This window comes from Mastacembelus armatus, unplaced genomic scaffold (genome assembly GCF_900324485.2).
Source record: "Mastacembelus armatus unplaced genomic scaffold, fMasArm1.2, whole genome shotgun sequence".
NCBI classification, from domain to species: Eukaryota; Metazoa; Chordata; class Actinopteri; order Synbranchiformes; family Mastacembelidae; genus Mastacembelus; species Mastacembelus armatus.
The window spans coordinates 785,341-809,546 of NW_022872919.1; the positions used below are offsets into that span (position 1 = coordinate 785,341).

A 24,206-nucleotide genomic window follows, 5' to 3' on the forward strand; every position below is an offset into this window, starting at 1 on the left:
CTTGCATCATCTAAAAAGCACCAGCACAAAGACCGACTGTTTTTGCTTTTCTGCCCAGTACTCAAGTGACAAAAGTTGTTGCTTTCATCCTGGGGCTCATTAAAGTGTGATGAAATGCAATGTAACTTCTCATCACTAAAATATCAAAAACAGATTTAAGCAGATAAACAGTAGAATAAGCCACAGCATTTAAGTTTTGTTACAACTGCATGAACTGAATCAGAAATCTTATATTGAAAGTGCCAGAGGGCATTTTGTCGATATTTTTTCAGTCTTCATGTGGGACCCATTGAGTTCATTCTGCAGGACAACAGTTTTCCTTAACAAACACCATGCACATTTACCCAGAGCCAAACACGACAGGCTACGCTACCAACATGCTGCTTCGACAGACAGTTCCAGCCTAATTTGGCAGAAGTAAATAAACAGCTTTTCTGCAAATGTCCTCTCATTCAGCACAGCCAATGCAAATTCACTGGCACCCGCTGAAGAAAAGCTTCACTTTTTCACCAGGGATCACACACTGAAAACCCTAGTTTGATTCTGTGTGGAGTGTTAAGTGCCACTAGAGGGAGACGAAGACCACACACTCTGCATGAATATGTTATTTACCTACAGCCCAAAAACCAAACAACATTTCTAGTTTTGCTACTATTACAGAAAATACAAATGTTAATAACCATAATAAAAGTTAAACATATGCAATATTATGCAAATCAATACATACACACAATATACATAGGTATTACTCAATAACTGGTGATAATGACTTTACCGGCACCCTACAACTCCACATAATGGTGGCATACTGACATCTAGTGGAAACTCTTTGGAAAAATGAAGTTGCTCAACACTTAACTCTATTACTATATTAATAATAATGTGTTGCAAATTTAATCACACAGTCTTTTCCATAAACAGAGATCTGAACATTCTTTATGCCAGCCTCAGAAATAGACCACAAAGTTCATCAGTAAATACCAAACTCACAATGTCCAAATGTTCACATCAGAAGTGTAGCTTCAATTTTAAGCCTAGAGTTTACAGGTTGTTGGTCCCTCAGCTAAAATCAAGCACGGACGTATCAAAATCTCTGTCTGCAGTATTATGTTCTGTAGAAGCCCTGTTTATATCAGTACTGGAATAAAATATTCCAGTGAAGTCATATGACCAAAAGGTTACTGGGTTGTAAGAAAATACCCTGTTCAATTTGGTAGACAAATTTTACCACTGTTCCTTTTACAGTGCTTTTCCTGTCTTTGACATAAGTATTTTGGCATTTCTGCATTACATCATTGTTGCAGCATCTGAAACTGATGAACCTAAAATTCACCCCATGAGAGACATGGGATTTTCTCAAATTTTCTCAAATCACTGCAGAGATCAAAAATAGTTAATTTTCCATGTCCACTTTAATAAACATCGACTTTGCAGAGCTATTAGCGCCAGTATATTTCAGTGAGAGAATGATTAAATAATGCATAAACATCACTGATGATCATTTCCCTTTGCTGTAGTGCAGGTTTGTCCATATGAAAATCCCCTAGCAGCTGTATATGAATGAACCTTGGCCCAGTAAAAACTATTATACATTGACTATATGAGCAGATGTTTAACATGGTTTCTTCATTTAAATACGTGGTTATAGGCATCGTAAAAACATTGGGTATCTTAAAGTAAAATCATACCTTAGTCTCGTATTTCTTCATGTGGAGTATATAATCACAGAAACAATTTTACTTAAAATATACATGGTAGTATATACAGTATGTGTAATGCGTGACGACAGCATAGATAATCTGTAAGATTACTGTATCCTGTGTAGAAACACAAATCCCTTTAGTTGGTTCTGGTACACAGTTGCATGAACACAGAACCTGTACTTTTATTTTGGTCATGTAGTTATTCAACAGAACTGAGCTCTGATTTTTGACTCTGACCCAGTCTGGGTACCAATTATCCAGAACCAGACCTGATCTGGTCCATAACAAGCATCAGAAGTTGACCATGTTGTCAGTTCTGTTCCTGCTCATTCAGCTTTCTCAGGAGGAACTACTTCCATCAGCAGCTGGAGGTGCATGGTGATAGGCCCTGCAGGGGAGTGGAGGTCAAAGGGCACATCAACACTATTCAAGTCTCTACAACACTGTATTTATTTGTTTCCTGTCCCAAACACGATTTTGCATTTTATTCTTTACTTCGTATTTTAGTTAATATACTTTTGAGAGGAACTTACTCATGATTCTTTGTGCCCAGCTGACTTTCAGGTGGACAAAGGGGTAGTAGAGGAGAAGTCCACTGAAGATGAAGATGGCACAGTAGAGGTACTCCAGCTCTGGGTTTTCAATGACAGGAGCCAGGACTAAGTAGCAGGACATAATGACGATGAGGCCTGCTATGACAATGGGCACCTTCGAGTAATCACACAATTAGCTCAATTAGCACATGCATTTATGTCAGACAGGATTTAATGGAGACATACAGCATTTCTGTAGATCTTGTGTCCATAGTTCAACATGAAAGATTTTGCATTCATTGTGTGTGCTAATAAAAAATATAGATCTGGTCACATCTGTCTAACGTCATTGATGTCTACATTCTTCACTTCAGTCATCACTGTCTTGCTACCTGTCAGTGATGCTTAACAGCAAAGAAACGTCACAGCCATTTTCAGAAATTGCACCTGATGCCCTGCGACAGCTGCAGTTTACGTGTGTGAAGGTACAGTAATACTAGTGACATTAGAAACTCAACCAAGCTTCACAATACATACGAAAAAAAAAAAACAATCTAAAAGATAAATCGGCTAAAAACTGTGTCTCACTCAGAAAGCCTCACCTTTACTGGTCTGTCAAGCTCCTTCCTTGTGAAACGCATGACTATGAGACTCAGTGTCGTCAGACCATAAAAGACCCAAACTGCAAAGCTGAAGTAGTTAATGAGGCCGTTTATGTCAGCCGGGATAATGTAGAAAAAAGACAAAACCCCCTACAACACAAAACAATGAGGGAAACAAAATAGTGACTAAATACAAAAAGCAGATATCCTGTGTTGAAATTGAAAAGGAAACAACAATACACAACATTTTGTCTGAACATATGTGAGCCACTGTTTAGGGTTACAAACCTTTCTCAGCATGAATGGTCATGCTAAAATTTAAACTTTAAATGTTAATTAAACAAGTCAAATAAATTGACATATAGTGACTCACATTGAATATGAGTGCAGGGGATGGAGTGTAGCGCTTCAGACTAATATAGGATAAGATTTTCACCATGTGACCCTGTCTACCAGACACATATGCCAGTCTGTGGGAAGAGATGCACACATAAGCTCACCACATACAGACAGAAAAGCATATTCTTGACTTTCTACACATGATAATGTGACAGTTTCTTATATCTTTTACCTGCCACCAGCGAAGCAGCTTCCGTTGGCAGCTCCAAACGTGGAGAAGACAACAAAGAGCGGAACAATCCAAGACAGAGGATAAAAGACTCTGTCTCCAAAAGTCTGAGGAGGGACAAAGAAATCCTTCAGAAAACACAAATGAGAGGATAAAATAATACTGAGCTGTTACTGAAGTTTAATCTGAAATGATCAGGAATAAATAAATAATTACACATATACTGTTTGTGTATGAGGAACAGTGGCTTTTACAGCAGTTCTCATGTGTGTGGCTGTTAACGTGCATTTAACACCACACTGATAGATCATTAAAAACAACTTTTAAAACTCTATAACCACAGCAGCCCTCAGAGTTCATACCACAGCAACAGCTGGAGACAACAGCACTTCACTGGTGGTCATAACGGTGAAGTAAGCAATGTTGACCAACACATAACACACAGAAACCAAAGGAATGGCAATGATGATGGCCAGAGGCATGTTCCTGAGGGGAATAGACCAAAAAAAAAAACCTTTATGAGGGAAATGTGTTTATAGTGTACACATTTTAACAAGGAATGTTTTCAACTTCAAGTCAAGCAACGTGCACCACCTAGTTTGTTTTATGACCATGTAAAAGTCCATTTTTATATGGGTGCACTGTTATGAGTCCCCTTCTGGGACTTCCTGCCGGGGGACCCTTATACTGAAGGGACTTCCTGTTTTCCCCCCGCCTCGGTCCCCGGCAGCTTTACGTTTGTCTCTAATCATTTGCGAAGCATTAACCTGTGACTGAAGCTGACCTTTGTTTGACTGTTAAGTATCTTTTCGTTATATGCCTTACATGGCAGGTTACGCCGGCGACTGTGTGTTAACCACTACGGTTAAGACTAGTGTTTTCCAGGGAAATCATTAAACTTTGCTGTCCTGCATTTGGGTCCTGTCTCTCCTTCCTCCTTCCAGCACCCCAACACATAACATGCACAGCCTGCAGCACGTTTATAGACACGTTGCTCTGGTTTTGTATGAACATCTGCCATATTTATAGACACCGTGCCCAGATAAGAATCTGTTGACCAACTAAATGAAATTTAAGTTCGTATTACCTGTATGGATCTTTCAGCTCCTCTGTGATATAATTCAACTGATGCCTAAGAAGACAACAAAATAAACAAATAACAAATATAAGGCAGCATATTGGCATAAACAGGAAAACATACTGCAGCTTTGAGGAAACACAAAATAACATTCACTGCAGCACAAACCACCAACACCAACAGCCCATTGCAATCCCAACATCGCTAAAAAATCAAATGCATCAGTCACATAGGACAAGAAGGGGCAAGAAGCAGCCTGGTGTCTTGTTGAGAGGTGTCACAGTGCTGCTTATATAAAGCAGGAAAAAACCATGTTAATAAATGATTTCAGTGAGGAGTGTGGTCAAATCTATAAATTGTGTTAAAGGGTGAAGTGAGGTACAGTGAAGTATCCAGTAACTGTTACCATCCATCATAAGCCCAAAGTCCATTATAAAATGCAAGTCCAATTGCTCCAAAAGACGATGATGTGCCATTGAATGCGTTTGACAAATTCTCAGTGTTCCCTGAATAGAAAATACAAAACAATACATATATAAAGATCCATGTCTATGATTGGATGTTTCGTTAAAGGACAAATACTTTAAGGGCAGTGCTGTATCAAAGACACTGATAGCATAAGGCTCACCTTGTGTCAGCAGAACAATGCCAGCCACCACTATAGCAAAAATGATGAAAAGTTTGGCTGCAGTGAAGAAGTTCTGCACATAACTCGCCAGTTTGACACTCAGACAGTTGACTGTGACAATTATAACTGAGAAGACAAAAGAAATGTAATAATAAGCATTACAGAATTATATCCTGAACATTCAAAAATTAATGCCATCTTTTAGTCTAAAATCTGTAATGTAATATAAAAATCTTGTATGGATGCTCTTGAGAGCAAATCCACAACCTGTTTATATACATTAGAGTATATGATAGTATCTGTTAACCATGTCAGGTGATTTTTATGGCAGTTTTTGATGATTGAAAGGTTTTTATGTAGGAAATGATCAATAAGATATTGGTTACATATGCAGACCTTGTGTAATTTAATGCTTTTAACCATTAACTCACAAGGATTATATTAACACTTACCTATGGCTACTGTTGCCAGACACTTGGTAACGATAACAGGAGGAGTACAGCCAGAGTAAAAAGGAGTGGTGGCGTATTCTGCAAAGCTCAGTGTGATGATGGCGAAGGAGGAAGGCTTCAACACCATGATACTGGCCCAGGAGTACAGGTAAGCTACGATGGGGCCGAACGCCTCCATTAAATAAGAATACTCTCCCCCAGATTTTGTGATCATGGTACCAAGTTCAGCGTAGCACAGTGCTCCTGTGTAGGTACACATGCAAACACATGAAAAGAGAAAAACAAAACATTTGGTTTAAACAAATTTTCTGCCAAAAGCTACTCAGTTAATGCCATTAACCTTGTCCCCAAGCATATAATGAAGGAAAAACATTATAAAACTACAAGTCATTATTGATGGAAAACTATGTAAAATAAAATGATCATATGATCAATGATCATAATTTTCAACCTCTCTTTGTATGGAAAAGGAAATACATTTATTCAGTAGATTTTGGAAACACAACACTGTAAATGCATCAGTTCTGAATAGCTTATTTATGGAATGATGATGACATGAGATGAGAGAAACTTTATGAGGGAAATTCAGGAAATTACTAAAACAGTGTTGGTTCAAATGTTTGTCATGGGTTTTAATTGTCTAAAAAAGGTCAAATAAGCATTTCGAAGGCCATATTTACCTGAGGTAAAATATCTCCTAAAGGGAAAATTCATCATATTTGCTTACATATAGGATTAGATTAGATTAGATTAGATTAGATTAGATTAGATTAGATTAGATTAGATTAGATTAGATTTAGATTACTGTATTTTCCAAACTGTAAATCAAACCAGAATATTATCAATTTAGCAAAAATGGCCTTGTTAAACAGAAGCCTACTACTCAACAAAATTACTAATAACATCAATGAACATCAATGTTTAGATTAGATTAGATTAAATTAGAGTAGATTATATCAGTAGACTAGATCAGACTAGATCAGATTATATTAGATCAGATTAGATTAGATTAGATTAAATTAGATTAGATTAGATTAGATTAGATTAGATTGGAGTAGAGTAGAGTACACATAAAATGTTAGTGTGTTTAAGATTATTACACTATCCTTTACCAAACTTGTAAACCAACCATCTATGCTGCCAATAAACATTAACATTTGCCACCTTCAACATAAAAGACAAAGTCTTTATAATAAAGTGTTTTAACAAAGCTTCCAGGGTGCAGCTTGTTATGTAGAAATCTTGACATGTTTTCCCATAAAAAAACTCTCCCATCACTGACTAATCTATTGTTGTTGAGATATAAAAACAACCTGACTCAATAGTGCACCACCACATATTTACACAATAACACTCTCATGACCGAGCAATTCATGCTGTTGTTAGCAATTTATTCAGTTTCTGCACGTGTCGTCCATAGGTCAGAGCATTACAGGATGACTTACAGTATCTCCACAAGATAAAGCATTGAAAAAATGCACTACAAGCAACACCAGATGCTTTGTTTGGCAGACTCCTTTCGCTAATCTCTGATGTTCTCTAAGGAGGTTTGGCTGTACATTAACCATCTACAGACATGACAGTAAGATGGAATTAGAGTTAGAATCAAGTTTTGCTTATTTTTCTTAGAGTAATGTTTTTTCTGAACACATTTCTTCCCCACCCTCAAAATGGACAATATCCATCAACTCGGGTAAGAAAGTGTTTTCCTCCCTCGTGTGAATGACATTGGACACTATACACATTCAGATATACTGCTGCCTGAAAAGACATGGCACAACAGCAGGGTCAGCACTTGTCTGTTTAGTTTATAGGTCCTCCCCAAATGAGGGTCTTCTCTGCTCACCCTGCAGTTTCAGTAAAAAATGTTGCCTTTCTAGACTGAAGGACACTTTCTAAATTAATGCTGCCACTTGAGAAAGAGTTCAGAGCCTCTTGGAGATGCCCTGATCAGTTTTTTCTATGCTGTAGTGGGTAAATATCATAGAATTATTTTACACGTTCAGTAGCTGATAGGAGCTGACTTTTACTACTGCATAGTATTATAGACCCGGTTTTACCGACTGTGCAATGATACACATGATGAATTGCTTATCATTTTCTCAAAACACAATACTTACACATCATATAACATGGTTTCTGCAATGTCCTGCAGCCGTGCCTAATCACAAACACAGGTAAAAATACTGGTATACACTTAAAAAGTTAAACAGTATCCATCCATCCATCATCTAGACCCCCTTATTCCTAACCAGGGTCACAGAGACCTGCTGGACCCACTGTGCTGCAAACACTACCCATTGGGAGAAAATTACCCAAAACTATGGGTTGTTTTCATCCAATGAACCAGCAGTAGGTGAAGTTAAGCCAGTCTTGCATTACTGATCCCACACCAGGTACTGTTTAACCCAGTGAGCAGGTCGTTCAGTGGTTGGAATAAATAAATATGTAACATGATGCAAATCATTTCAAAGTATAGAAATGGTTGTAGGCTCCAGCAGGTCCTAGTGACCCTGGTTAAGGAATAAGCGGGTATAGAAAATGGATGGATGGATGGATGGATGGATGGATGGATGGATGGATGGATGGATGGATGGATGGATGGATGGATGGATGGATGGATGGATGGATGGATGGATGGTTGTCTTCAACACATAGTGACAACATGTATTATGTTTGGAAAATCATGTTCCTGGATTGTAATGTGCTGAAGAGCTGTGGGGAAACATTTTGGGTGTGAGATATCAGGCATTGGTGATGTGGGAACTGGATAAGAGGTCGTGGAGTGAAACATATTCAGAAGAGTGATTAAGATGAAAGGCATGTGTGGGTTTTATCATTTTAGGAGACTGCTTAAGCATGTGATGTTTATTACTTTACTGTCAATAAAACCAATCAGAGTTCATGTTAAGAATGACTGGGAACATTTTGGGATGTGTCTGTTTTCTTTTAATCAACCAAGCAGTCCTTTTGTGTATAAATGCATCGAGTTTTTTGATATTAGTGCAGAACTAGTTTGGATGCTGTTCTCACCCAGACTGGCTAACACGCCACAGGCAGCCCATATGAGGAGGCACGGTCCCACCGCTCCAGAGTACAGCAGAACCGCCTTTGGAGAAATGAAGATGCCTGAGCCAATCATAGTCCCCACAATCAGACAGACGCCACTCAGCAGACCAACCTGAGCGCACACACACACGCACACACAAAGATACACAAACATCAAACAAAAATAAAACATTGTTAACTTTTGGAAAAACTGGCCATGTGTTCATTACAAATCTATGTGGTCCCAAACCCACAAAACCTTCAGGTTTTAGGTGATTCTTTAACATCTCTGTCAACAGCAGTTCAACATTTGACTTCATCCATCACTTTGGTTTAAACATTACACTGTGCCTGCTAAACATCACTATTTTATCTGAACGCACAAAACAACTGTTGTCACACTCTCTCCCTGTCTCACACTAACTGTGCACATTATCACAGCATCATTAGAAACAGACCATATCTGCCACTCTACACTGAAGAAAGACTGGCCCAAAAATCATTCAGCAGTTAGCATCATAAAGTGAATTAAACACACGGCCCACTTCTAGATACGTCGCACGTTGGGAATGTTAGTGCCAAACCCTTCACTTGGCATTTTCAGCCTAAGTCCTTGTCAAAGACCAGCTGAACCAACTGGACCTTTCTGTGGAGCATCACACATCTGTGGTCCCAAAGCATGTTTCTCATAAAGGAGAACAAATTTCATGCTGCTGTGGACTGGCCAAATGTTTAGGCTTGTGTAAAGGCAGTCAGTACACTGGGCATTTTGATCAGATGTGTGTGGTGCTTTGAGCTGCAGTATAGTCCAGTCCCTGTTGCCTGGGATTGCTTTTGTGAGCAGGAAAGGTTTCCACTATAAATCTAAATTAACTAATGAAACAAAGATTAGAAGATTGTGGGCGATGCTGATTACTGTTACTGTGAAATACCTTAATAACTGTTGTAGATCCAAAAACACCATGTACATCCTGTCTGAAAAAAGGGCAGGGACGTCTTGTTTTCTTAATTTCTGTCTCTCCCATGACTGATTTTATTAGTGCAGCTTCTCTTTGACACATTTGTGTGGGTTTCAGGCAGAAAATGTTCTAGTACATTATTTTTTTTATTTAATTTGAGCAGCTGCTGGCTGAAGCAGAGAATTAGGAGTTGGTCAAATTCTCATCATGGGCTACTGTGAAATGAGATTATCAGCACTAATGAGGTCACTGCAGCCAAAAGCACATTTAGGCCTTGATTTAGTGTCCAGTTATGGATCCTCCCTGATTGATGATATCAAACAATTGCTCATTTTTATATTCTCCATAATTATCTTGTGATCTGAAGAAAACAAAAACGATTTTCTCATGATAAATTAGGCCACACTGTGATCTCAAAACAAAGAGATAAATTATCCCATTATCAAAAGAAAATGAGCTCCATTATCTGATGGTAACAACAAAAAATATTCATGAGCACAGCTGGATTTTCCATCTCAAATAGTGCCACATTAAATACTTCTTTATTAAAATGACAGGGAAATTACGTTCTGCTAATTATGATTTCAAACTTGTATTTTGTTTTTTTTTTGCAATAAAACCCTTTAAGCTCAGTCTACCTACAGTCAATTTAGCCAAGAATGCTTATGGAGCTTAGGGGGTCTGGACAGCACCACTGAGGGTCTCACTGTGGACTTTAATAGATGTTTGTAGTAGTACAGCCTGGTGCAGTACCCAGTTCTAGCCCCTGTTACTGGTAAAACGGACAGACATTGGGATTCCTGTGAATATCTAATGAGATGCATTCTCAGAAACACACGCTGACACACACTCACATCGTTTTGAAGCACAGTGGCCTTCTCAGGCTTCTTGGCTTTATTCTGAGCGGCCACACTGCAGCTGGCGGAGCCATTGTGTGGCTCCTTCCCCTTACTAATGCTGTCTCCATCCATTTCAGTCTGTGATGCATGAGAAAACATAAACACATGTGCAGTTAGGTGACCTATTCTAGACATTAAAGTTATCTAATCTTCTCTCACAGTTATCAGTCCACAATGTGTGTTAAACAATGAAGCTTAGATAAAAATAAAAGTAGTGAAAATTGTACGACTGTAACAGGCACTGATCCACCTCACAGAATCACTTAGAGGCTTCAGCTACTAAAAAGCTGCTACACATTTTTTTCTATTGTGGTTTATGGTGAATTTTCACTTTATTGTAGGAAGATCATAACTTCCAAGAAACCACAGACATTGTATAGACTATTGTTTGTGTGACCATTTTGTGCCAAAGCATTACAGTTTTCAGTACACACACTATGGGCCTATTTTTCTCACTTGTTTCACATCACTTTTTTTTTTTGTTTCAAAAAAATCTGGACATCCCTGTTCAACAAGTACACCACTCAGGTTCTTCTAAGTTTCATCTTCTTTTTTTTTTAATGTCACAACCATAAGGTGTTAACAGTGAGTCTTAAATTATCATAATTCTAAAGAAAAGTTGAATAAACATAATGAATTTCAAGTACATTAAATATATATTTAGAAGATTATAGGAAAAATGGCTCCCACTTACATTTCGTTTAGGTTAGCTTGTGTAAAGTGATGTTCAAAACTATTCACTGGCTCCTTGTCCATTATAAAACTCAGTTTCGATCTTGATTATTGTTTTTAAGGTTCTTTTTAAGGCTCTCACTATTTTATGTCTCAGCTCTTATATGTTCGCATTCTGCTCCAATGTCAGTCAGCAAAGTTTTCATACATGTTTCAACAAATGTCATTATTTTTTTAATTTCAGGACAGGAGCCATGACGCAGTGAAGCAGTATCCAAAAACAAGAAGCAAGAAGATAATAACCTGGTGCAAGGAACGGACTGTGACTCACTGGTCAGAAACCACAATGACCCAGCAACTAGTCCCAGAGAAAAGTCTGTATAAACACAAGAGGCAGAGAATCAAATACAAGTGAACATAATCAAGGAAAATGAGGCAAGAACTAATCAGGATGTGGAACCAAAATAAAGTCCAAGCGCCTGAAGTCCCTGGTGGATTATACACTTTACAATTTTTCAAAATACCTTAGAGGAACTTATGTAAGGTAATAAAAATTATATCAGTTGTATTAAATTCTAAAACAATTACAAAAGAAAAGGTTGTTGGACAAAACAGTTTTAAGGAAAAGAAAAATTTGAGCGCGTTTTTTTATGTCCAACACTGTTGATAAAAATAATGTAATGCACTGAAAATGTTGTACTTTGTATAAAATGGGTTTGAGAACCTAAACCTTTCTCTTCAAAAGAATGCATTAAGTTTTTGTCATTTTTTTCTAATTAAAAACCTTTTCTCAACTGATACGATAATAACTTTACATCGTTAATGCCGAATAAACATTGTGTCTTCTTTACAAGCTTTAAATTTAACAGCGACTATATTAATTGTCTACTTAGTAAATATTTCTACAAAATTTTCACTTACATTTGACTTGGACTGAAACCACCTCAATGATGCCCCATGAACCCTGAATGCTGTTTCAAACCCAGGTACAGTGAAATGAACCCTCAAATGATACTGAGCCAAATTCAATGAAACAAAGTAGAAATGTCTAATGGAAACCTGGGGCTCCGACTCCAAGAACACTCCTCCAGTGGGCGTTTCCCACACCTGATTGGGCATCCTGGTCAGCCCGAAGGAAAGGGAGGTGGGTAAAGACACTAAAGGAGAGTGAACAAAGAGAGTTTGGTCTGATCGGTTAGATGGGCCCACAAAGTCAGTTATCAGCTATTTCAGTTGTTTTTTTTTTTTTGTTTTTTTGTTCTGCACAGGTTCAGTTTTCAAAAGAGAGCTCTGAAACACGTCCATGTCCCCAAGCTCACCGAGGCTAACTGCCTTCACAATGCCTCTTTGATAAGGATATATGACACCCCTGCAGGTATGTGTGTGTCCATGTTTGTGCTGCTGGTGTGTTACATTCCCTTTTCCCTCTTTTCAACCGTCTCTCCATGTTAAAGAACTTCAATTTTATGATGTCATGTTCATTATTCTGTTGATTTTCTCATTTCACTTAATCCATCTCCACTTCTCAGCACCAGCTGTTTCAAAAGGTCAGGTTTTGTTGACACAGGGCCCCTCAGCACGTGACCTCCATCTTGAGTTGCAGAGTTACAGACTCTGAAGTGAGAAAAGGTCAAAGTGACTACGAGAATTTGTCTATGTGTTTGGACAAAAGGAAAAACAAGCTGTAAATTGCTTTCTACAGCACACACATGATGAGGACCTCAGACTGAATTTCTCTCCTGTAATGTAGTAAAATCCAGTAAGCAACAGAAATAACTCAGAGGTTTTCATTGTACACTATTACACAGCACAGTAAACATAAAAACACATGAGTCTAATTGGGCCAAATGTTTCTCTGTTTGTGATGACAACCTGAAGACTCTAGCATAGATTCATGCTGTAATCTACTCATATTTCATACCAGACTGGGCTGAGTGTGTGTTCCTGGGCTGCAGCTCTTGGGGCACTTTCTGAAAGACAAAGAACAAGCTTACTGGACAGTTGTTTCAGACAGCCTTGGTAGCCTGCTAACAAAAAGTAGTATATATGATCTCAGCAACCCTGAGAATAACAATTTATGACCAAGAAGAGAGTGCAAGTTTCAAAGGACACAGTCTATCCACATAAAACACAGTTAAAGTCAATTTATAAACACAGAGTTTGACAGGGAAGCTCAGATGGGGGAACGATCATTAAGAATTAGGAGGATGACAATAATGTTGGCAGTGGGTTAGTCTTCATGGACCATTTGATATGAATACAGCCAAGAATGTTTTGAAGAAATTGTGGGAGAATAACAATGGTCATTTTTATAGCCCTATAGACAGAAGACATAGGATTTCACCAGGTGAAATATTTAAAATAATACAGTGTTTGGTATAAAGTCCTTTTTTTTTTTTTTTTTTTTACTGAAATCGCCTGTTCCACAATTCTGTCCACGAGGTGGCAGTAATGCACAGGTAAATTAATCTGCAAACCGCCTCTGAACACCAATGAAGAAGAGGAAATGTTTACCTGGGCTGCAGGTCCTCCAGCCTGCAGGTGGCGCTAGCGGCTCCTGCCTCCTCTGCCTTCACTTCCACCAAAACAACCTCCTGCCGTCAGCTGACTGACTGCTCATGTGTGTAACTTTAAAATAAATCCTCTGGCACCTTGGGGTTTTAGGATGAACCCTAACTTGAAGCACTGGAAGGAGGCGGCTACTCTCATCCTGGCCGCAGGCCGCAGACTCGGAGCGGACAGTTTACGAGCAGGTTGTCCGCCGGGCAGTAGCCATGGCCCGACACACCACCCGCACAAGTCCCGCTTTGATTACGACGTTTTGCTGCTAAAACGAAGCCGTAAAAGCGGATTCATGCCCAATGCCCATGTGTTTCCCGGCGGCGTGGTGGATTCTTCGGACTTTTCCAGCGAGTGGCTGGAGGTTTTCAGGTCTTTCAGGGATTTTCCTAACTTTGGGCTGAGAAGCGTCAAACAGCCGCCGGAGACCAGACCCCCGATCTTCGCCACGGACCGACTGAAACTGGGCTCTCCCGTCCCGGGTGAGGTCGCCTTCAGGATCTGCGCCCTGAGGGAGACGTTTGAGGAGGCTGGGGTGCTGCTGGTCGTGTCCAAACGGGACGAGAAGCGCCTGTTAGAAAACGCATGTGCTGATCAGCTGCCACAGTCCAAAGTAAACGAGCTGTGCAGGGCTGAACTCACCAAGTGGAGGGCTCGGGTCAACCAGAACCCCTCCAGCTTCATCCAGATGTGCAGAGAGCTGCAGGTGTTGCCCAACATCTGGGCCATACACGAGTGGGGAAACTGGCTGACTCCCAGAGCCCGATACGGTGCGACGAGGTTTGACACGGCTTTCTTCATATGCTGCCTGCAGGAGGCCCCACATGCGCTTCAGGACCAGAGGGAGATAGAAAGTTTTCAGGTGACAAGTCCACACACCATGTGGACCAAATAAATAAAGAGCTAAACAGCCATTAAAGTACTGAAAACTACAGTGTAGAAGTCCTGCTGTCAAAGTAGTACTTCATTTAAAATGAAAATATTGACCCCACTCAACCATTTCACATGAATGTATCTGAAATTATTGTTTATTATTATTATTAATGTATTCATCACTTTAACGTTGTCACTTCTAATTTGAAGTACTTTATATACCGCTGGGTAGCTGACGTTAACTACCTTATATACTTCTAATTTGAAGTACTTTATATACCGCTGGGTAGCTGACGTTAACTACCTTATATACTTCTAATTTGAAGTACTTTATATACCGCTGGGTAGCTGACGTTAACTACCTTATATACTTCTAATTTGAAGTACTTTATATACCGCTGGGTAGCTGACGTTAACTACCTTATATACTTCTAATTTGAAGTACTTTATATACCGCTGGGTAGCTGACGTTAACTACCTTATATACTTCTAATTTGAAGTACTTTATATACCGCTGGGTAGCTGACGTTAACTACCTTATATACTTCTAATTTGAAGTACTTTATATACCGCTGGGTAGCTGACGTTAATTACCTTATATACTTCTAATTTGAAGTACTTTATATACCGCTGGGTAACTGACGTTAACTACCTTATATACTTCTAATTTGAAGTACTTTATATACCGCTGGGTAACTGACGTTAACTACCTTATATACTTCTAATTTGAAGTACTTTATATACCGCTGGGTAACTGACGTTAACTACCTTATATACTTCTAATTTGAAGTACTTTATATACCGCTGGGTAACTGACGTTAACTACCTTATATACTTCTAATTTGAAGTACTTTATATACCGCTGGGTAGCTGACGTTAACTACCTTATATACTTCTAATTTGAAGTACTTTATATACCGCTGGGTAGCTGACGTTAACTACCTTATATACTTCTAATTTGAAGTACTTTATATACCGCTGGGTAACTGACGTTAACTACCTTATATACTTCTAATTTGAAGTACTTTATATACCGCTGGGTAACTGACGTTAACTACCTTATATACTTCTAATTTGAAGTACTTTATATACTGTTGGGTGTCTTGGGAATTTCCCACCGGGGATCAACAAAGTTTGGTGGTTAGACTGTATTTTGTTGGATTCATCTGACTCTGAAAAGACAAAAGGTTCACTGACTCTATGGGACTGTGTATATAAGTGTGTTACACAGTAGCAAAGCTTCCTGGATGACATGGCAGTATTAAGATTGACTGTTTCATAAATTATTACTTTCATTTAAGCAGTTTTAAATCTCAACTTGTATTGTGGGTCCTTTAAACAAAATCTGTGCAGTTTGAGTGACTGGCTGGTGTCTTCTCACCTGCTCAGGTTTATGCGGTGCTGTTTGATGTGCCAAGCTAAAGGACTAAAACACACACACACACACACTTGTACTGTGTTGCAGTGGTCCACACCTTCAGAGATCCTGCAGAGCTCCCAGGCCCAGGAGCTGTGGATCGCCCCTCCACAGTTCTACGAGCTCAGCCGCATGTGCCACTTCCCTTTGCTGAACGACCTGCACAGCTTTGCCCGGCAGCGAGCCACAGAGGGCTGTGAGCAGTGGCTGCCTGTTGTTTTGTCAAAAGATGAGCACATCATTTCACTACTGCCAGGTGTGTAGCATAAGACTCTAAAACTCACAGTTTAGGAGAAAAATAGATTGAGGAAATAAATTACAACTGTTGACAGTTCTTGTCTTTTTGGAGAAAACTGTTTTTGTTTTTGTGTTTCCCATTGTTGCTAATCAAACAAATGTTACACCTGGTCAGGGCAGGACGCGCCCAAACTGTTCCCGTCCTCTTCCAGACATTTACTGTCACTGACTCAGTTTTGTTGCTCTTGAGATTAATATTTGTGATGAAACTGATATGAGGAATATTTGCATTGTCATTTGCTTTTGATTTTCCATGTGTTTTTCTGCTGTTTTCCCTCTTCCAGGTGACAGGCTTTATCCGCCAAATGCTTCAGGAGAGACTGATGTGGATACAAGCACAGACTCTCAGCTGAACGATCCTCAGGAGGATCCTGCGCTGCATCGCATGGTGCTTAGCGATACCTACACTACAGCTGTACAGATCACCATCACACCCAAGTACAAGCATCTGCTGCCAGTTGTTGAAACAGCCAAGCCACATGACACAAAAAGTCAGCTTCGACTTGCCCCGACACCCATCGTATCCTCATGAAGGTTAAACATCTTCATTTTTATCTGCAGCACCACGATGTAGTTTTTATGACTGCATCAGATTGTGTGTCAGTTTTGGCCTTTATGTGTTTTGTTGGGTGAGTATAGAGGACCTCACTGTATTCAGGACTGTGAAGGTTTGCCAGCCTTCATTTCATCCTGGACTGTCTCAGTCATTACTTCTACATTACCTCTACATTATAAAGAACTAATATATCAAGAAGAATTTACAGACACACCTGCAGGTTTTTGTGTGCGTGTGTGTGTGTTTGCGTGTGTGTGTGACTGTCCTCTCTTGTCGTTCCTCTCAGCAGGAGTGCATATGTTGGTGGTGGAGCCTCTGCAGGGCTTCCACCCTTTCTCCTTTGGGTGTCTTTCCTGCTCACAGCGGTGTCCTCTTGGCAAATTAATGACTCATAAGAACTAATCTCTGTCAAATGGATTGTACCCTGTGTCTGCCATTTATACATTAATTTATTATTAAATATCAATTTATTCATAATTAATCTGACCCTTTTGCTGATGCTGTCTCAAAATGCTTTTAGGTGATTTGTGCTGCAACTTCCAATGGTTTGTGACGCACATGTGAAAACACAGTGAATGAGCTGAATTAAAAAGGGCGGAGTAACCAATGGGCACTTTGCATATTTTCACATCTACTATCACAATACATGCTGTAAAACTGCACTGCAATTGCTGATCTCTGTCTCAGCAATCTACGTGTTTTTGATTCACAGGATATATCTATGGTGAAATCTAAATTATTTTTCATTATAAATGTTTTTGTAAAATAGCATAAATCAGTATTTAAAATAAAAACAATATATTTAGGAACACAATAGCTGGCCATAGTATTTCCTCTTTTTGGCACAGAAACATTAAGTGCACTTTAGATCTGAGATGAGTAAACGTAGCAGAGAGAGGGTTGAATAAACAGCAACATACAGAGACGAGAGATACGGTGTGAAGATTGAATCTATTGGTTTTACCTTTTGTCTCTACATCAAAATAATCTCAGTCACTGTCCTGATTCAAACATCCTTTAATGAGCATGTCAGCAGCCTTCAATCTGATTTTCTTTTTTAATGCATTTTATCTATCAGCATCTACTGCTGTGTGTGTGTGTGCATGTATGGGGGTTAGTTGAAGTAACGCTGATCAGCGTTCTGTGCCGTTTGTGTCGGAGAGTCTGTTGAGGGTTTCTATAGCAACCCACAGCCTTGGAAACCCACCATCTTCGTCCAGATGAGGCGATGATGTAGAGGTCTGTTTCTGCCAAGTGTAAGTCGCCTCTCTGAGCTGGTTTATTTAAGCAAAGTCAAGCTAATACAGAAGCAGAAGTTCAAGTAAAATCCTCCAAACAACTAGAAAAAGTTGATTCACTCACCTGTTGGGTCAATTTTCACATCTAATGAAACATACTATAGCTATTTTGAGAAGAAGCAAACTCATTCCAGCATACCTGGGGCAGTCTGAAACTTGCATTAAACTAGACTTTTGCATGAGTGAGGGGCAAGTTCTAAGGTCTAGTGTTTGAAAAAGCTTCATCTTGTCCTCTGTTTACGTTCCCTCCCAGTCGTTCTCCTGTCTAATGAATCTTTTTTATTTGTGGAGCTCTGTGTGAAAATGCAAGTCTGTTGTGAATTTCAAGAGGTTCATGACTCACTGTTAGCAGAGCTTAGAGCTGAAATAACACAAGGGTAAACAAGATGTCAGAAAGCCGGCTGTGAAGCTGGCGTGAGCAAAGCATGCTGTCGGCATCGGTGCCTTTAGGGGCTGAGTTTTCTTGCATTTCTGCTTTTTTTTTTTTTTAGTGTTTTAAAAATGTTTCTCCACGGGTTTAGAAGCCTCACGAAGCTTAGAAGAGACAGAAATGAGGAGGAGATAAATCACAGAGGAACCTGCAACTTGAATATTTTATATGTTGCCCGATTTTCTATTATAAGAAAAATTTAATTTCACTGGTGCCAGTCCTAGTAGGAGTCAGGCTGCTGCTTAGACGTGAAGCAGTAATTAAATCTGATCCTGTGAAATGACTCCACACTTCCACAGCCTGCAACTACAGCTGAAAGGTCTTTACACACAAGGTGTTTTTTACCATACAGTTATCAGAAAACCTGGTGCTTTAATTTAACATGGATTTGTTTGTAATATGTGCTGATGTCTCCCAGTAACTGCAGACATGGAGCAGACATGGAGTTAATTATCCTCAGGTCTGAGACAAACTGGCTGATTTCTGAGGCTGTGGACCAACACTGAACCTGAACATCTCAGCAGTGACACGTCTACCAACAACTCACTTGACTGTTTCAACCTCGGTTGCTTAGTTTGACAACATTTCCATACATTGTCTTTTCTATTAGTGTGGGTTTTTACTGTGACGTGTTAATGGCTGAGCTTCACTGTAAAGTGGACAAAATGCCAAGTGTTTGGCAGGACGGCAGGACAGAAGTGAAACCAAGTTCATGTTAAAATGACAGTCACTGCTCTGCCTGTGCGTCTTGATTTTAGTCAGACATTTCTAAAAAAAAAAACGTAACAGAGAAAGGGACACATTTGGTCATTCATTGCACGGCATAAACCTCCACAAGTCATGAGAGGTGTGAGGTTTTCAGCCCAGTCCTTGATATTCAATATCATCAGACTGAAACTTATGAGTTGAAATTATTATTGAGCTGAGTTCAGAATATGCTGTATTAATTCTTTTGGGCCTATCTTGTGTTCATACAGTGTGTGAGGTCCCTTGACCAAAAGCCATGTAATCCTTGGCGCTCAGCCATTTACCTTGAGTTCATGTTTGCTATTCCAAGAAAACCTTAAAAGACTCTTACAGCTAAAACCATTAGGGAGCATCTGTGTTAGCCTCCTTTCCATTTTAAATCTAACACTGCTTAACCCCAATGCGGTTGCATCTAAGATTATAATCCCCTACTTAAAATACTGACTCTTCAGATTAGGCTTTTCTAAGGCCATTAGCTGTAACTTAAAATATACTCCAAACCTTACAGATCACAGAAACTTTCAATGAAGACACCTTTTTGTAAAAACTACTCAGGTGTTGTCTTGTTTGAAAAACACAGTGAAGCAGGGCGAATGTTATAATAAATATAATTCATTGTATATACAGTACATTACAACCCCTCTATTGACATTGTGCAATAGGCTGCATTCAACACTGTTTGCAAGATGCCCCCTGAAGGGGACCAGGCTCACAGGTGCTCTCAGGACCCCGTGCTGTGATGTGATGCAGTGAAGTGAGATGCAGGCCTACTACAACATGACTGTACAGAACTGAAGCTGTGTTGACACTGTGCTGAGGTGAAGAGCAAAGATGAGTTTCACCTCGTTTTGCACTGGTGTGACTTTGCAGGACTGAAATTATACATTAAAGCATCAATCAGCAGGACATACTTATGAGCAGGCTACATTTATGCTTCAGCTTTGCCACTAATCCACTTGGATTACGCGATGTTTGTGTCATCCTGATGGCCAGACACTATCACGTAACTCTATGACTTTTGTTCCTCTTCCAAAAATACACGACCCCTTGGCCTCTCCAAATACTTTCTGTGCCCGACAGCCTTTCTCTCTGACTGACACACAGACTATAGCCTATTGTTCTACAAATATCTAACGCCTTAACTCAACCGAACACATTCACAAATCCGAGATAGAATAATAAAGTCGTGTGTCCGTGTTTCTTCGGCCCTTGGGGGGCCACAAAGCCTCTTCTCTCTGTTGTGGAGCTTCTGGCTCGTACCCACGCTGACGCTTTCGTGGGCAGCCCCGCAGGGTGTCCGTCAGGTTGGGCTGTTGGTCGGGGAGTTCAGGACATATTGATGACCAAATACCCTAGAACCACAGCCACCGTGACGATGACAAAGAATATAACCACCGCGCAAATCGACCCAAAGCCTGCATCCCGGTTCCCCCCGCTTTCCTCTTCCTTGGGCTCCTCTTCGCAGATGGAGATGACACCCACGGAGGAGTTTCCTACGCTCATGTTGGACTTGAGCTCTGCGCCCGCCTCCTGCTTCGCCTCGACGGCCCACGGCGCCACCTGCACCTTCAGCTCCATCTCCTCCATCATCTGGCTCACCTGGGAGATCTCGGACTGCAGGTCCCTGAGGTCCGCCGTGTCGATGTTGCTGTCCGCCTCGTACTTCATGTTCTGCACGCTCATGGCCCGGGCCGCCACGGTGGTGGTGCTGCCGGTCATCCCCGTTTGGATGAGGTGTCTCGTCGGTACCTTGAGGGGGAAATCCTCCCCGATCTCCAGGGACCTTTTCATGTCCACCTCCAGGAGCTCCATGCTGCTCGAGAACAGCACCCATAGGCGCTCGTATTCGGACCGGTCCTCTTTGCTGATGGTTTTGTCTTTAAGCAGAGAGGTCAGTTTAGTCCTGTTGGCCACGGCTAGCTCCTGGGCCTTTTTGCGGGTCCTCTTCAGCTCCTCTCTCAGGTTCTGCGAGTCCGAGGTGCTCCCCAGCGCGATCACCAGGTGCCTGTAACAGGCGGTCACTTTGTTCAAAGCGTCCAGCATTGTTTTGCACTCCTCTTTCCCCATGGCCGATCAAATATAATCCCTATCCTCGTCAAACTTATGAAATAAGAACCAAAAGAGGAGAAATGAGAAATGGCGAACTGTAATTAACAGTGCAGTCAGTTTAGTTTCCACCGGAGCACATCCCCAGCTCTACAAATCCCCTCCACACACTAGTCAGCGCAAATTCCTCTCTATCCATGCTCCTTCCTGTCTGCAAATAGGCACAGAGAGCGGCTTAGAAATTAATGCGTCCGTAAATGGCTTTAGGATGCACCGCACAGCGCCGGAGCACCTCTCCTGCAGGACGGAGGCGAATGGGTGTGAAACAATCCAGCCTCCCCTTTTAGGAGAATGCGATCCAGATTCAGCTACAGGTGTCACATCATCCACCTGACTGTTGTGTCTGCAGAGAACAGGCTTCTCTAAAAAAAAAAAAAAGTCAAGAAAAACTCAGAAATGACGCGCAGCAGCGCAAATGGAGATCTTCATGTGGAGTTAGCAGCAGAAAAAGGCTGCAAAGCGTCCATAACAGGAAGCCGCAGGAGGCACGCTGTTGTGTGTGTCTGTACACGGAGCTGTCCAGTTCAGCACCCAGTCGGTCCTGTTTAAATACCAGTAAGCGCCTTCTGTGGTCACATGTGCGCACAGAACTGATCCATTCAGCGACAGGCGGAGAGAAACAAAGCAGCTCCTCTCCCTCTAGTCTGGTCGCACACTAAATGCATCCTGTCATTGGCTGCCCCGTCCCTAAATGTGGGCAGGTCTGTGATGCCTATCAGCGGAGATGTCAAATCACACAGGCCGGAACTGTCTGCCACTATCTGCTATTTGTGATCCGGATCCCTGCATATGCTGTCAGCTGCATTTCCGGAGACAAGTGAAGCGATGGCTGATGAGTGATGTGATTATGAGAGACAGGTCTGCAGAAGAAAGGAGTGCAGCGTTAGAAGTCCTCTAACCACTGTTGTCAAGGCTCTTCTCATAAGATCACTGTTTTATTTATTGATTTTATTGCTGATGTAGAAATAAAATTGATAATAATTGTTCCAGATGTGTGCATCTGTGACAGTCACAGCTGTATCCCTGCTTGTCTGAGTAGTTGCATGCCCTGCTGTCAATAAGGGAGACCTCACAGTTTACAGCAGGGGAACATGCCAGTGGTTGTACACAGCACTGGTTGCATAATGTGTTGTTTACCTAGTTGGCTCCTGCTGTGTTGAGAGGTAAAGAAGGATAAAGCTGTGTGCTGTCTGCCTGGTTTGCTCTTTTTGCATTATTGAAGCGAATGGGGCCTAATGATCTGGTGACTGCAGTGTAAAGCTAATGGACTGAAGCAAATGCCTGAGGAGCTGATGGAGAGGCTCATTGTTTGCTTTACATAAGATGCAATATGTTCTAGCCCGGTGATTCATTTCTTCTGTCCCATTTCTACTTAGTTTGAAAGAAAACTTTTATTTTTGCAGTAATACTGCACGGCACTCCTCAGTTTGACCCTACAGTGTGCGTCTCTGCTCTATCTGTGCTTTACTGTGTGGTATGTTTGAACTGCTGGTGCCCAGGCCAGTGATGTCTGACTAACACATATCTTGACTGACTCAGATGTTTTTTTAAGATCCGAGCAAATAGATCTTCTTTTCTTTGAATATGTTTCCATGGCAACCTCTCACCTCTCGGCCAACGCTCCTCAGTTATTTTTCTACAAGGTATTCAGTTACTGACAGGGCAGTAAATTACCAGCAGCCGTTCCCATTGTCTCTGGTGTTCTCTTTAATCTTAGGGTGTAGCTATTTGTCACGATGAATTGTAAGAGTGACAAGAATGATTAGATGTGGTTCTTTAGAGAGATAGTTTCTTGTCTGTTTTCCTTAGTGAAGAAGTTTCTGTTGTGAAATTAAATTATCTTAATAAAAATAATGAGCTTTAAATTCATTGATGATCTTTAAGTGTTGTGTTTCCAAAATAAAAGGATCAATGCAGCAACTTATTTCATTCCTAAATAAGAAATACGGATGATCAGTAAAAGCCCGTAAGATAAACAAGCTCCATGGGCTGTTGACAAATTGTGGGACTTTATGTCTTTTCAGTTTTGGTATCTGCTAATTGTTTTAATTTAAAGTATTTGTAATGTGTTATATATTTAAAGTATTTGTAATTTGTTATATCACTGCACTTGCCATCTCTAAATTAGAGGTTTGTTCTCCACCATGAAGAATTCTGCAGAGGAGCTCTTGCCAGAGACGTATTTTATATGTCTATGGTTCTTGCAAGCATGACATCTTTTTAAGAATTTTCTGTTCAGTATCATTTTGACCTTTTCTGGTGTAAGTGTAATATTTCCATTTTGACTGGGATCATTAAAAATGAACTATTCGCTTCTGGATGTTGGTCTGTTTTTAATTCAATGTCCTTAAGCTCATTAGGACCAACATTTTCCACATGACATTTGAAAATGCTCAACTAATCACAGCATTTTTTTTTAAAAAGTCATGCATTAGAATATTTAATATGTTTGGCTGAGACGCATCGTGGCAACACCACACGATTGGAATTAAAATGGAAGATGAGCAGAAATGTCCCAGGTCCAAGAGGTTAAGACAAAAAGGAAACCAAAGGCATAGGAAATAACCTGCTATAGTAGGTTGGTGCTATAAAATGATCCACAACACTATAATCCTGATGAGCAGGTTCCTATTTCTGAGATTAACAGTATAATGCCCACTAATGTATCTTTTAATGGAGGCTGTCATTTCTCTCTTAGGTATTTTCATCATAAGGAATCAATGACTTCAGGCAGGAAATGGAGGCCGCTGGCACTCACTACACTGTCTGTGAGATAATGAT

General features: G+C 40.4%; 3 protein-coding genes across 7 annotated transcripts; 1 reads left to right on the forward strand and 2 right to left on the reverse strand.

Annotated features, from left to right (window-relative positions):
* Positions 1-1,941: 1,941 nt before the first annotated feature.
* On the reverse strand, positions 1,942-13,779 carry slc7a9 (solute carrier family 7 member 9). Of its 4 annotated transcripts, XM_026291659.2 has the most exons (17): positions 13,657-13,779; positions 13,064-13,112; positions 12,462-12,756; positions 12,064-12,299; positions 11,446-11,518; positions 10,426-10,548; positions 8,598-8,745; positions 5,565-5,807; positions 5,113-5,238; positions 4,891-4,990; positions 4,494-4,538; positions 3,769-3,892; positions 3,410-3,513; positions 3,212-3,308; positions 2,839-2,988; positions 2,237-2,411; positions 1,942-2,091 (listed from the first exon to the last, which is right to left on the reverse strand). In XM_026291659.2, the coding sequence occupies exons 6-17, from the start codon at positions 10,540-10,542 to the stop codon at positions 2,030-2,032; spliced, it is 1,491 nt and encodes a 496-aa protein (XP_026147444.1). In that variant the 5' UTR covers positions 10,543-10,548; positions 11,446-11,518; positions 12,064-12,299; positions 12,462-12,756; positions 13,064-13,112; positions 13,657-13,779; the 3' UTR covers positions 1,942-2,029. The 4 variants fall into 4 exon arrangements, with proteins under 4 accessions (XP_026147444.1, XP_026147443.1, XP_026147442.1 ...); XM_026291658.2 differs by having other exon boundaries at positions 12,202-12,756; XM_026291657.2 differs by having other exon boundaries at positions 12,064-12,756.
* nudt19 (nudix (nucleoside diphosphate linked moiety X)-type motif 19) lies at positions 13,708-23,740 on the forward strand. Of its 2 annotated transcripts, XM_026291662.2 has the most exons (4): positions 13,708-14,563; positions 16,040-16,247; positions 16,573-16,822; positions 17,134-23,740. In XM_026291662.2, exons 1-3 carry the CDS (start codon positions 13,808-13,810, stop codon positions 16,818-16,820), a joined length of 1,212 nt encoding a protein of 403 aa, XP_026147447.1. In that variant the 5' UTR covers positions 13,708-13,807; the 3' UTR covers positions 16,821-16,822; positions 17,134-23,740. The 2 variants fall into 2 exon arrangements, with proteins under 2 accessions (XP_026147447.1, XP_026147446.1); XM_026291661.2 differs by having other exon boundaries at positions 16,573-23,740.
* Positions 20,646-21,386, reverse strand: LOC113121318 (regulator of G-protein signaling 9-binding protein). The gene has a single exon (XM_026291663.2). The coding sequence runs from the start codon at positions 21,384-21,386 to the stop codon at positions 20,646-20,648; it is 741 nt and encodes a 246-aa protein (XP_026147448.1).
* Positions 23,741-24,206: the final 466 nt, after the last annotated feature.

Bases quoted from the DNA above. Each gene is read 5' to 3' on its own strand.
- slc7a9 (XM_026291659.2), bottom strand. From the start codon at position 10,542: ATGGATGGAGACAGCATTAGTAAGGGGAAGGAGCCACACAATGGCTCC. The intron at 5,808-8,597 runs GTGAGAACAGCA...GTACCTACACAG, and splicing joins TGGCGTGTTAGCCAGTCTGG to GAGCACTGTGCTACGCTGAA. The intron at 2,989-3,211 runs GTGAGTCACTAT...TTTGTGTTGTAG, and splicing joins CCCCTGCACTCATATTCAAT to GGGGTTTTGTCTTTTTTCTA.
- nudt19 (XM_026291661.2), top strand. From the start codon at position 13,808: ATGAACCCTAACTTGAAGCACTGGAAGGAGGCGGCTACTCTCATCCTG. The intron at 14,564-16,039 runs GTGACAAGTCCA...ACTGTGTTGCAG, and splicing joins GGGAGATAGAAAGTTTTCAG to TGGTCCACACCTTCAGAGAT. The intron at 16,248-16,572 runs GTGTGTAGCATA...TCCCTCTTCCAG, and splicing joins CATCATTTCACTACTGCCAG to GTGACAGGCTTTATCCGCCA.
- LOC113121318 (XM_026291663.2), bottom strand. From the start codon at position 21,386: ATGGGGAAAGAGGAGTGCAAAACAATGCTGGACGCTTTGAACAAAGTG.